The sequence below is a fragment of the Perca fluviatilis genome, chromosome 23 (genome assembly GCF_010015445.1).
Source record: "Perca fluviatilis chromosome 23, GENO_Pfluv_1.0, whole genome shotgun sequence".
In the NCBI taxonomy this organism is placed as follows: Eukaryota; Metazoa; Chordata; class Actinopteri; order Perciformes; family Percidae; genus Perca; species Perca fluviatilis.
Window position 1 is genome coordinate 27,820,964 of NC_053134.1, and position 14,343 is coordinate 27,835,306.

General features: G+C 41.8%; 1 protein-coding gene across 3 annotated transcripts in view; it reads right to left on the minus strand.

The window, feature by feature from the left end:
- Positions 1 to 14,343, minus strand: part of tmpoa (thymopoietin a) — a 49,655-nt gene that overhangs the window by 22,455 nt on the left and 12,857 nt on the right. For all 3 annotated transcript variants that reach the window (XM_039791020.1, XM_039791021.1, XM_039791022.1), the window contains exons 2-4: positions 8,025 to 8,142; positions 5,302 to 5,457; positions 4,135 to 4,250 (exon numbers count right to left, since the gene is read on the minus strand). In XM_039791020.1, the coding sequence (XP_039646954.1) occupies positions 4,135 to 4,250; positions 5,302 to 5,457; positions 8,025 to 8,142 (390 nt within the window). The remainder of the gene's footprint in view (positions 1 to 4,134; positions 4,251 to 5,301; positions 5,458 to 8,024; positions 8,143 to 14,343) is intronic.

A 14,343-nucleotide genomic window follows, 5' to 3' on the forward strand; every position in this document is an offset into this window, starting at 1 on the left:
TTTTTAAATATTCATTTATCGGCCATTATAAATAATAAATGCCGATACCAATCGTTTGGAAAATGCCTAATATTGGCCCGCCGATATATCGGTCGGACTCTAGCACACACACACACACACACACACACACACACACACACACACACACACACACACACACACACACACACACACACACACACACACACACACACACACACACTCCTCAGTAGCTCATATAATTTTATGGTTGGCAGCCCACAAGTTTACACGTGCCTGTCATTCCTCAAGGCCTCAGCTCAACAGGTGCACATTCACAGTGAGAACAGCAGGAGGAGCTGCTCACAATCACATTCAGAGCAGCAATGCTGCTGAATAACACCCTTGAATATGGGAAATGAGTTCACATTGACATTTCCTCAAAACAGACTAGAACACATTGGACTTACGTAAAAATATATTTTACGAAATGGAGCGAGGATGAAGGTTTTATGATTACAGTAACTGTATAAAAACATGGATGCCAAATATCAGAAGAAAAGGAAAAGAGAACAGACAGAGATCAACACTTAATCACTGAAGAGAAAAGTCAGTGTGTGAAGAGGTCCGGTTGTTCCAGCATGTGCACGGCAGTAGCTAATCCACATCATGTGCTTTGAGTCTGACATGCTGACATGCAGTGAGCAGCACTGATACGCTGAACCTACAGGCTCACGCTGAGCAGGGTGTGACTACACTCCAAATGAAAAACCACTTCTTTTGGAAACTGTATAATCAACCCCAGCTGCTGGGTGTCCCATCCTATCTGCTTAAAGGGGTGATAGAATGCAAAACCGATTTTACCCATAGTTGAATAACGACAGTTCGGTGGGTAAATAGGACATACATAGAAGCTCAAAATCCCATTGACAACCCTTTACTATGAAAATCTCATATTTTGAAACTGCCGCTGAAAACGAGCGAATCTCAACAAAGCTAGTTGCTTACGTAAGCATCTCAAAATCCGGAACCTTTGTCACTGCCATGGGTGTATTAAGAGTCCCGCCCCAACATTTACACAACTGAGATCAGGTAGTCTTCTGAATCTAGGTCGCGCGGATCTCTGCTATTCCATTATAAAATTCACTTCTGAAACTTTTTTATGCGAGAAATCAACTATGTAAAGCTCAAATATGGGCCGTTTTACGAAAATGGATGGCTAATTGCAAATTTTGTCCGACTGTGTGTCGGAATTCAGAGGCTGGTGCTGCCTGTGTTTTTGCCTCGCCGCTTGGCCTGCCTTCATTCACAGACCCCGGCCTTCTATGGGCTTGATTGAGCTCCGTTACGGCTAGCAGCCCACAGCACTCCATACCCGCGCAAAGTCACCGTTTTTTTGGCTAATGGATAAAGGCCGCTGCTCTGACAGATCTCCAGGGCCTGCAGTTCCCCGAGGTCAGCGAGCTTGTTACACCAGCAATCTGTTACCATAGGTTCCAGTTAATCTTTTAATGTGTGTAATTATAATGTGTTGAGTTATTTAAACAAACGATTGGGGAAATAAACGCAGCGTGTCCGTGAGTCTCATTGATAGAACCTGCGGCTGGATGTAGCTCTATCAATGAGAGCTAGCTAGCCTCCTCTTAGAATTCCTCTGAAATTCACAAATATTCATTAACTTGAAATCGGACACCGTTGTTAGCTTTATAAGACATTTAGTTAGATGTTGTATAAGTGGCGTGACGAAATTCAAACTGTAAATATACACAAATTATGCCGAAAATGAAGCTAACTATCCGTGATTTGTAGCTAGCTACACATAGCTAGGATTGAAGGGGCAGTCATAAGCTGTGTTTCCATCAACACGTTTTTATCTGAATTAAGTGATCTCGAATGAAAAATGCCTTATGGAAACAGTAAAATCCGACTGAATTCCATGAATATTAACTCAAAGAAAATACGTTCGGTCTCATCGGATTTTCTCTTGATCGATATACGGCTTATGCGATAAACGCTGATGGTAAACGTTATTTGCCGAATAAATAATGAATTGCGATTAAGTGTTAGGTAATTTTATGGTTGCAACCCGCAATAAAACGAAGAAGTTCAGTTCATTTCCGCCCAGTATTTCCGCTCTGTTTTCACACATGACAGCTGTCAACAAAAACAGATGTAAGTGGACAAACGAGGAGACAAGATACTTTTTTAATTTATCAGAAAAATATAACGGCTATTTTAGATAGCAAAAATCTAAGAAACGCCATCATTTATCAGGAGCTTTAATGTATCTAAACAACGATCAATCATCACCAGATTTATCATGGTCATATCTTGTCATAAACACTTAAGCCTGTCAAAAAAACTAAATCGAAATCCAACGATTATAGAAGTTATCTCACGTTAATGTTTTCTTCATCATTGCGCCCTATGGCGAGGAAAAAGCTTTTTGGTTTAATGTACCTAAACAATGATAAATGATTACCTAATTTCTCTCTCATATTGCTCCTCATAACCACTGAAAACGGTCAAAAATTCGAACCCAAAGTCCAATTATTGTGGACATATTTGACATAAAGCGTTTCTGCTTCACAGCAAGGCAGGGCAGGGGTTGACTCTCCACGGTTCTCATTGGCTTTATAAGTCCTAATGTGAAAAAGCTTAACATGGTTTAATGTACCTAAACAACCATCAATCATCACCAAAAAAATCCTCTCCTATATTGCTCATCATAACCACTTAAAAACGGTCAAATCTAACCCAATGTCCAAATATTATGGATGTTATCTGACACTATAATGAAGAAAACATTAACGTGAGATAACTTATAATCGTTGGATTTCGATGTAGTTTTGTTGACAGGCTTAAGTGTTCATGACAAGATATGACCATGATAAATCTAGTGATGATTGATCGTTGTTTAGATACATTAAACCACGTTAAGCTTTTTCACGTTAAGCGTTTTAGAATGTCCCTTACGACAAGCCGTGGGACGTCCTGCGGAGTAAATGGAAGGCGCTCAAACAGCGATACACGGCTCAAAAAAAGAGAGTTGTCTCGCAGCGGTGCCGGAGGGGAAATAAAAGGCAAGTTCCACCTTTTTGATGAGCTGGATCAGATCCTCGGTCAAATCAATTTGATATACCAATTTAATCGCAAAACAGCATGTGACGTCATTACGCAGGACTGAAGGGACAGTCATAGATAACGAAACCCCTAATCTTCACAAAAATTAATTAACTTGAAATCGGACAACGTTGTTAGCTTTATAAGACATTTAGGGAGATGTTGTATAAGTGGCGTGACAAAATTCAAACTGTAAATATAGCTACTCTAGTTATGCCGGCAGCTGACAGCCAGCCAAGATTAACTGGAACTGTTGTAAGAGATTGCTGGTGTAACAAGCTCGCTGACCGCGCTCTCACTCTCACACACAGGCCAGCAGGCTAGCAGGAAGAGGGGAGCTGCAGGCCCTGCAGCTCTGTCAGGGCAGCAGCGTTTGGTCCATTAACCCCAAAAACGGTGACTTTGCACGGGTATGGAGTGCTGTGGGCTGCCAGCCGTGACGGAGCTCCAGCTACCTCACAGCAGGCCGGGGTCTGTGGAGGAAGGCAGGCCGGGCGGCAGGCAGCAACACAGGCAGCACTGGCAGCTGAACTCCGACACACAGTCTTACCAAATTTGCAATAAGCCATCAATTTTCACACACTGCACACCAGCATCTGAACTGCAGCTCAGACTTGCAAATATGCTTAATTTAATTGCCTTCCTTCTTTCTTTGCAAATCTGGCTTAAGGTTAATCCATGCCGCCTGCAATTGATAGTGTTAAACAAGAGGCCTTGAAGTGTTGGAATGTGATTAATGAAGTGGATTCCAAGCAGGGTGATCCTGCTGCTGAAGTCAGGGACCAGCTGTGTGCTGCTCTTTTAGGGGGCTTTCCCACCTGCATCATCTCGTTCGGTTGAATCACACTAGAGTTGGTTTTAAACATCAGCAGCAGAGAAATCACATTTAGAATAAACAGAATATTATTATGATCACAATGACAATAGATGGAGTTTTGGAGAAACCAGAACATTTCCCCAGGTAGTGGACAGTCCATGTTAAGGTAAATAGAGTGATGTGCTGACTTGTTGTCACTGTATGTAATGAAATTGAGAAATAACTCTGTTTCTTACCGTGTGGTGCTGACTGCTGCGGGTGCGGGTGGTGACGGGCGTCTTCCCTCTGCTCCTCACCGGTCTCTCCACTACTGGAACTGGTTCAGGTTCGGCCACAGGCTCTGGTGTCACTTCTGACAAAACGCAGTACAGTCACACACTGTAACTTGCGCACATGCAGGTGGGTTTAGTTTAAGAAGATCAAATTGTTACTTTACATTACATTCCAGGAAATAGCACAGGTTTTCATTTTCATTTCTTCCCCTCCAGGCAGCCATTAGTTTCTGTTTATTTCAATACAGTGAAAATATACGACTTAATGAGACCGATGTGTTCTGAGATTGGTGCCATGGAGACTGACGTACAATCATGGTGAAATTTTTAACTCTTGTGAAGATTTTCTCCAATTTCATAGTTGTAGTGCCAACAACGAAGGAATTGCTTCTGCGCTTTTCATTAGTGTTTACACGACAAACTACAAAACGTGACCCCCTTTCTTTAAATCCAGCCATGTTTTTGGAGCACCTGAATCATTGTATCGCAACCTCTGTAGAATTTCCTCAGAATTTGCCCGATGACAGCATATGAGGATGAAACAGTACAGTAGCCGTGGCAGCAATGGCCTCTTTAGCCTGAAGTTTGCTTTTTCTTTCCTGGAGGCTCCACTCCGCAATAAATCTCCACATAGGCAAAAGTCAGGAAATTACACTAATTACACTCCAAAGTCTGTAGAGAAATGCAATAGCAAATTTCCCATTCATTGAGTAAAAGGACAAAACGCTTCTACCTCAATTATAGTGCAGATTGGCATGTAGAACAAGTTTTGTGATGATAGCATTTACTGCAGCTGAGATATTGCCATTGCAAATTTCCCATTTAAATGCATTGACTTATTTGCCAAAACGCATCTACATTCATTATTGCGCCCCCCTAATGTCCGATCTTCACAAAATTTGGTACAGAGGCTCGGAGTGGGATGTCGAACAATAATACCAAGCACGGTTGCCTCTAACGTCTCTTTCGGAGCATCAGACAGAAGCGCAGCATATCCGTGGCCCTGAAATGAGGCACCGAAAACCCCGTTGCTATTCATTCGGGAGAGACCGGTAGTTAAGGCATTTTATCCCCAAAGCAATGACGTAATGTTGCATCTACTGTTTTATATTTTTGGGTGGCTGTTCTTACCGTCCTCCTTGTCACTGTACAGGTCCGATTCAGAGTTGCCATTGTGGTTGTGGTTGACTTGCATCTCTGTGAGAACCAGCTTTGGCAGCAACAGCTGTGTAGGACCCTCATCCAGCAGCCTTTGCAGTTTCTTCTCATATACTTTACGGGTGGATGCTAAGAGGATGAGCAGAGGGGAGACATTTAATTAAACATGCACAAGATGGCTTGACCTGTCAATGTCCCTGAATTGTAGTAGCGGGGAACTAGAAATTTTATCATATTAAAATTCATTATTTAACTTTTTATGAATTAATAATGCAATGACAATACAAAAATACAGCGTGTTTTTCCTCGATGACATCTTTATTATAAGAACAATAACTTGTGGCAGTTAAACTGGACGCTTGGTTAGGCTAAACTTGAAGATATATGCTCTAAAGCAGCGGAACCTGAAGCTGCAAGCTGGCATTCTTAAACAGAGTTTGTTCCAAAATAATAATAAGAAAGAATAATGTTAAACAATAACTTAACCAAAAACATAATACTTAGATCTGACAGGTTTTGTCAAAATGTAACTCAAAACAATCCAGGCACGGAGTCGAGAAAGAGGGTGAGAGAGATTAGCCTACCTAACAATTAATTAGGCTACTTAACAAAGCCTCGTAAAAATAACTAGTAACTAAGTAACTAAGTCTACTGATTTTTGTTGAGAAAGATAAGCATTTTGACCGGAGAAACTTATTCCGTTCACTTTCAACCAATCTGTAGGGGTGCAATCCAGGGGTGGGGGAGTCTCCCTCAGAAAGGTCTGAAGTTTTGCTTCGATGCCAGCCTCGCATTGAGTGGTATACTGCTCCCAGAGGAGTCGTGCCATAGCAGAGGACTGGGAGGCCGCAACTCCAGTGTTTGCGCTCCCCTCGTCCGTGTCAGACAACACAGCCTCGTCTCCCCCAGCCTATGGGATAGCCGCCCTACCGGTCTCCATTCTGTTTTGAGTGAGATACGGTTTCTGAATGTGTCCTGCTTTCAGTCTCCTAGTGAGCTGTTCAAAATCGGACTGTGACGTCACAGTCCGAAATGAGCTGGCTAACCACAACCGTTAGCTCGTAGCGTTAGCCGGCTAATGCTAGTGTTAGCCAGCTAACGCTAACATGCTACGTCGTTCTCAATAGCAAAGCACTGCTACAACACACACAAGTTCACCATAATCTCCAAAAGAACTACTTACATGTGCGCCCTCATTTAGAAGTCTCCCAGCTAATCCTGCCTTGTAACTTGACCAAAGTTGGAGAAACAGGCTCTTTTACTGTCTCTAGAGTTAGCTAGCTGACATGCTCTACATCTGAGCTACTGCGCATGTGCGAGTGCAATCAAATATAGTACAGAAGAAGAAGATGAAAAGAGGTCTCACTCTGTAGCTAAAACAGAAACCAGGTGAAAAGAGGATCTGCAGCAGTGAGAGAGAGCTGTGCAGTACAACAACAATATGGTGTTTTTTGAAAATTAAACCATGTAAACCTATTCTGGTAAAACCTTAAAATACAGTTATGAACCTGAAAATGAGCATAATATGGGCGCTTTAATCGATAACAAAAACTCTTAAGGATCAATTATTGATCGTCGATTAACATGCCCATCCCTAGTTACGTAACCAAGCTTTTCATGGCAGCACTAAACAAGAAAGTAGTCTGCTCTTGTACTGATTTATGACCATTTTAAGACAAGGGGAGAACATTTTCTTTGTTTAATATCAATGATAGTAAAGTTAGGTTTTGCTTTCTGCTTCCAACTTATTTAAAAAAAAAAAAAAGACTGAGAAAGAGTGATCTGCGCGAGTCAGCGCCACACTGAACTGCTGCAGTCCGTGTGTGTGTCGGGGGCGAGTGACAGAGAGTGGCCTTACCCTCTAATGTTCTAACGCTGGGTTTTACGGGCAGCTTTATACAACTGCAACTCTGCTACCGTATTATTCAAAATGGAGGTGTCTGTTGTGTTAGATAGGTGGATGAAAGACACAGCTGAATCTTGTCAGGTGTAGGCAGGTTGTTTAGAGAACCTGGACTTCTGCTGTATAATCCTACACTGTCATCAAACTTGAACTCAAGAAGCAGAAAACAATAGTTATGAAAATGATTCAGTCTCTTTACATATTCCAGATTGCCAATACAAATTGAGAGCAGCCAGTAGTTTCATGATAAAGCCACTCTGATAAACCACTGAGACTTACAGTATATTGTTTAGATCATTATGTGCTTTATTGCTAAAAATACTATACAATAATAAAAATTCTATTAAAGAAGTACATTTTACTACTTGTAAATATGTTTGTACATTCTTTCCTTTGTATTTTTTTATCTTTATTTTTTGAATATTTGTTCTTGTATTCTATCCTATTTATTCTATTATTTCTTGTATATTCTGTATGTGTGCCTGATATTTTGCTGCTGTAGCATGGAAATTTCCTAATTTGAGATAAAATCTAATTTAATCCAATATGATGTAATTCTTTCAGACATTTTAATTTTTGAAAAGAAAAGTTCAAAAGATTATCAAACAATAATATTGTGAATATTCATGAATTCCATCAGTGTATGGCACTAACACCAAATCCCTTTGTATGTGTGAAGTGCAGCCATGTATGTGTGAAGTGCAGCCATGTATCTGTGTGATGAGGACAGATGTCACATCACTCTTTAACTTCACATGACCTTGCTGCTGGTTCTGCTAGTGTGAGCACTCACCCACGATCGGCCCCACGTCCACTCCGTGCTTGAGCAGCTCATCCTTCAGGCCTGCATCGGTCAGCACAGTGACATCCAACTCGTCTGGCCGAACCTTGTCTGTTTTCCTTGTGGCTTTCTGAGGGAGGACAACAACAAGGCAGCCCGGTTGGTAATGCAATGACAAATGGCGTTTTTCCATGACATGGTATCTGCTCGACTCAACTCTACTCACCTTTTTTGTTTTCCCATTATGAAAAAAAGTCCCTGGTACCTGCTAACAGGTACTTTTTTTAGTATCACCTCTGTCGAGGTTCCAAGTGAGCTGTGGGGATACCAAAAGGTGACGTGAAAACCTGCAGACGACTGATTGGTCAGAGAGAATCGTCACTAATCACTGCGTCATCATTGCTAGCGACAGACCGGGGAGTGTCCTGAACAAACCCACCATTATTAAATAGTTTAGCCAGCGGTGTTTTTTTGCTGCCTCCAGCTTCTTTTGAAACAAAATTCTTCTGGCAAACAGCCACATGCCGAGAATAAAAAACACACCTTCCACCTTCTGTGTGTGTTGCGTTAGGTCACGGCAGTTTCCTGTGGCTTCACTAGGACGACCAGCCACGCTCGCCTCACGCATGAGGCGGTACTAAATCTGCAATGCAAAATGGAGGATGGGGCACCGCGGCCGAGTCGAGCCAAGCCGAGCCGAGCTGGTACTAGCAGTGGGTAACCACCATAAGTGTACTCGTCAGGGTTAGGTCAGGGACTGTCATGGATTTGAGATTTGATGTCCTGAGGCAATGTAATCAGCAAGTAATAACATTAAAAGGGTGACCGACAGTTTTGTTTCTGGATATGGGCTGCTTGCCAAGATAACACAATGTTCACATGTGACAATCTTTTGGTTAAACCACTAACTTTTAGGGCTGCAACTAGTGCTTTTTTTTATTTAATCTGTTTATTTTCTTGATTAATCAATTAGTTGTTTGGTCTATAAAATGTGACAGAAAATGGTGACAAATGTGGATCAGTGTTTCCCAAAGCCCAAGATAAACGTCCTCAAAGTTTTGTTTTGTCCACAACTCAAAGATATTCAGTTTACTGTCACAGAGGAGAGAAGAAACTAGAACATATTCACATTTAAGGAGCTGGAATCAGAGGATTTTTAATAATTACTAAATTGGTCATCAAAATAAATGGAGATTAATTTAATAGTTGACAACAAAACTATTAATTAATTAATCTCTGCAGCCTCTACAAACCTTCACAAAAAAATAAACTCCCTCTTATCCTTAAGTAGTTCAATGGAAAATTCTGGTCCATCTCTACAGCATTGTCTTTTCTGGGATGTTTAAATAATGGGATGGTTCTATTTTCAAGCAATTACAGACCCCAGTCTAAATGGACTTTGCCCCACCCTGCCCACCTGTTCCCCTCCAAACACCCTCCTGTGAACTTGTGCCTTTAGCTCGCTAAGTTCATTCGTTCAGAGGAAAGATGGGTTTATCAAGCTTTCAGACAGAAACCGGTTTATCAGGTTGCTATTATACACAACTTTGCTTTCAATGAACGTAGTAAATGGATTCCCGTTTTTAAAAAATGCAGGAGAAAAATGTAAGTGGATAGAAAAAAATCCAAACACGCTTGATGGAAGAGAAGCTTTAACTTGAGGATTTTCCTTCAATTTCCTAAGATGAAGTGAAGCCAGACAGAGAGAAAAAGGAGGGAAAAAGCAGCACTCTCTAGGCAGACGCTGCAGGCGTTTCATGATAGTAAACAACATGCTGGGCTGAAGTTGTCCCTCACACACCAGCCTACAGGAAATTACTCTGTGTTTGAAGCCAGCTGCCTCTGAAATGAAGCCCTTTGTCTCCTCCTCGCCTCACAGATGAAGCAGGCCGACTAAAGTATGCACAACATGTTTTGCTCAATTATGATCTGAGCATACCAGTTACACAGTCAGCCATGTTTTGAACCATTATATTTTCAAATGACTGAATTGTGCTTAAGTCTAAAAGAAATTAAACAGTGACAATACAATATCAAGTTTCTGTTTTGATTGGGGTTAAGTTCCTGATATGACCAAAAATGGGATATGATTTGGTACATAACGGACTCAAAGACTGGAGAATTGACAGGATGCCAGCCTTTATAAACTGAACCTCCCATCCACAGCTCCAGCGACTAACTTTTTACATTGGTTGCACGCTTTAAATCAAAGTGTGTGCTAACTGTGTGGTAGTGATGAATAAAGTGTTCAGACTGGTGTCCTCTTGTATTTATAACCAGACACGTTGCAGTGGGACAGCATGTCTAACCACTTAAGAAATAGTGGTGATCTCCTTAAGCCACTACAACTAGGGTTGGGTATTGTTTTGTTTTTTTGTGATACTGTACCTGTGCTAAAACGGTGCTGGTACCTAAAGGGTGCCTGAACCGATACTTTAAAAAGAGCACAAAACAACAACATTAAAAGAATTTTACCAGTCAATTGCTGTTCAACAACAAAAAGAAGAACCACTACATGGCAGTGCAGCTAGGCTACACTGTGCCTTCAGCTGCAGACTGTTATATGTCCCGGAGTTGGAATCCTTTGAGTGAAAAACAGGCTCACTTTAGACTGCTGTTTAAGCCATCTACTATGCAATGGTAGGCCAACGTTACATGCTAAGTAATGTTAGTCATACGCAGTGATGCTTCGGTTGCCTGTAACGTCCATTTCGGAGGACCAGATCAAAGCGCTGATATTTAAGTGGCACCGAAATGAGGCACCAAAATCTGCGTTGTCATTTAGTCCAGTAAATACCGGTCCTATAGAAACAGGTGTCATTTTGGCAACAGGCTTTGGTACCCATCCCTAACTACAACAGCTTTAATGTAAACATCCAGAGGAAATATGTTTTTTAAACAAAGACAATTATCATTAAAAAGTTAAATAATAAATAACAGATTTCCTAGTTAGGGCAATATAGGTCCAAATTAAATCATATCACATTATTAAAGTCTGAATAATAATAAAAATTTGTTGCAATATGTCAAATCTCGGGCGAGCAACAGCCTGGCTGTGCACGGCCGAAGAGCATTTCTCTGTAAATTAACAAGCGATTCTGCTCCTCTGTTTTTATTCTGATCACATGTAGAGCTGTCTGTTGGCAGCACTTTGGTGCTTCAGCCTCCTGTCTGAACGCCCCACACACACACACACACACACACACACACACACACACACACACACACACACACACACACACACACACACACACACACACACACACACACACACACACACACACACACACACACACACACACACACACACACACACACACACACACACACTTTTCGTCGCACTCTGGAGTCCTGACTCCAAACACATCCTGGTGGTGCTCACCTCTGCTCAAACGACTCAAGGCTTCTAATGACAATATGTGATAAAAGGTTTGAGTTAATGTCATCTGCCACGCAGTGGCAACAATGAGGAATGTTCGTTTCCATTCCTAGTGTGTAAAGGTAACGGTAAATGTATTTGTACCGGACCGTTTCGGTACAGACTTTCGGAACGGTGCTAATGTACACCGAATGCAATCGGAATTAACAGAAATTATTAGACTTGTTTTGCCTGCGGAACATACTTCAATTCAGAGTTCCTACACAAACATTAAGTGGCGAACCAGAAGTTTGTTTAGTCTCCGCACTACACTTTGCACACAGTACGCTTATCCCAGCCAAGCCTCTCGCCAGCTAGGATCACAGGCAATGGACAGAAACCTAGAGCTTGAAGACCCTCCGTTATCATTAAGGTCTCCTGTTTGTGGTAAACTTAGGTTTCCCGGTGAAATACAACAATGGACAAAGACAAGTGGATAAGACGAAAGTAGTGTGCCGACATTGCTCATTAGTGATCGGGAGGTTTCTGGCAACACGTCAAACTTGCTAACTCACTTGAAACGGCACCACGCGAATATCACTGCTACTAGGAAACAAATGAGCGTATTGCAAACGCAGCTCCCCTCAGCATTTTAACAGACTTTGCTGGTAATTCAGATCGGGCCAAAGCAATAACAAATCCCATTGGTGTTTTTATAGCAGCGGAGCTACGACCATATTCAGTTGTTTAAAACACTTTTTACGCTTTTAAAAACACACGGTGAAGGTGATTGATATGAAATTCCTTCTTGTCCACATTTCAGCCAGAAAGTCATTCCCCCCTAATATATTTGTTACAAATCATTTAAAAGTTTGTTTGAAAAAAGATTGTAAACTGATTGTTATTCACAAAAATTCATAATAAACAAACAAGCACATTGTTTTGCTTCTTTACTTTCTTGTTGGGAGTTTTGCATTTTTCCCCCCTAACTGTACCGAAAATTAACCAAACCGTAACTTCAAAACAGAGGTAGGTACCGAACCGTGATTTTTGTATACCGTTACACCCCTACCAGTGGAGAATGTGGACATGTTACTGAAAAACTTTTAGATAACACTAAACTACGCAGCACCTTCATGCATAAAACCAAACCAAAACTGGGCTACTTATTGTAATTCTTTGTTTGACCACAAAAGATCCACTGTCAAAGTGACTCTGAATGAACATCTGGGCCTAAAGCAACTCATTCAGCTGGCAACAAATCAACAAAAATGTGAGGAATGCAAAGATGATATGCTCAACTTCGGTCGTAAGACGCTGCTGAGAGTTTCAAAGCATGCAATCAATGTGAGACACACAGAGAGAGGTTGTCCTACTCTGCGTCTGGCTCTCAGTGGGCCCTCTGCAGGGTTTGGTCTGGATGGGAGCCAGGCTGTTTCATAATAACAGCAGCCTGAGCTGAAGAGAGCGGGAGAAAAGGAGGTGGGAACAAGGCGTTTGTGATCCCTCCTCTGCAGACCACACCCTGGCCTTTAAAGGCATAACTAAACTATGAGCTAATAGCTCAACGCGACCTGAGCTCTGTGGAGTAAACTCACCACAAACACGGTCAGACTTTCCTTTACAACTCCTCACTGAAGCCTTGATGGAGTAGTTAGAGGGTGGGACATACTAGGACCTATGGCTGCATTATGTAACTTGCTGCTTGGCTAAGTAACAATGAAGCGTGTGTGGTTATCCATGATTTACTCTGCTAAGATCAAACACAACCGTTTGCTGTATTGGTGTCACATAGCCATCACAGTTTAGAGCTAAAGCTTCTAAACCTCACCAACAGCGACAGCTTTAAAAGGGGGGAAAACCTAAATGCATGAAAAACAAAGTATTTGAGCCTTCAAAGTTCCCTTTGAAAAGCCTCTCTGACTTCGGTTAAACATTTAAAAAATGTCAGGAATGAATTTTTGGTCTGCATGGCCACCTCCACCTGCAGGTCTTACCTGCAGCCTGTAATCATTAAGACATGTGAGCACCAGGTTTCACAAGACAAACATCAACACTACAATACCCCACTACTATTATGTGTCTTTCCACAGTCCTTGGCATTTCACACTCTCTCACACTCTCTCACACTCTCTCACACTCTCACACTCTCACTCTCTCTCACACACACACACACACACACACACACACACACACACACACACACACACACACACACACACACACACACACACACACACACACACACACACACACACACACACACACACACACACACACACCTTCCTGAGACAGTATTTCCTCAATAAAGAGGGCAAGCCCAATAACATAACAGTACTGCTGTAAAGTGGTCTGCCATTTAAAGCTACAGTCTATCAGTATAAATCACAATATTTAGCTTATATTGAGAAGAATCCTATCACCCTGACATCACCGTTTGTTACACACAGTACAAAATCAAGAGGACAATTCTTAACTTAACAATCAGGTGTTATTTCACACAGCATATACCAGATATTTAGTCTGGATCAACTACATTTCCAGGATAATTGCCTGACATCCGGTGCATGAGCCATGACCGGATGTCCCTCACCTTCTGCTCTCTGTGTGTTGCCGTTCTCAAACTCAGTTTTCTTCGGGAAACAACTACAAGCTGAAAATAGCAAGTTTTAAAGAAGATTTGAACCGTCCAATTTAGCAGACCTGCTTGGTTCTTTCAGGGAATGATTGTAAAGATTTACAAAGAATATGTTTAGGGCATTTCCTCTCTAACTGGGAGGTTTTGGGACTGATTGGTGGGATTGCTGTAGCCTGGTCCTACCAGAATCTGGTACATTTAATTTGTATAGACAGTCTGGCCACTCACTGAAGGCGGGTACTCTGTTGAAGTTTAAAACTATTGGATCTGCCCAGAGCCACTCTGGATCTGCCATAACCAATCGCTAACGTTTGGTCGTCGCCGACAAGGCTTAT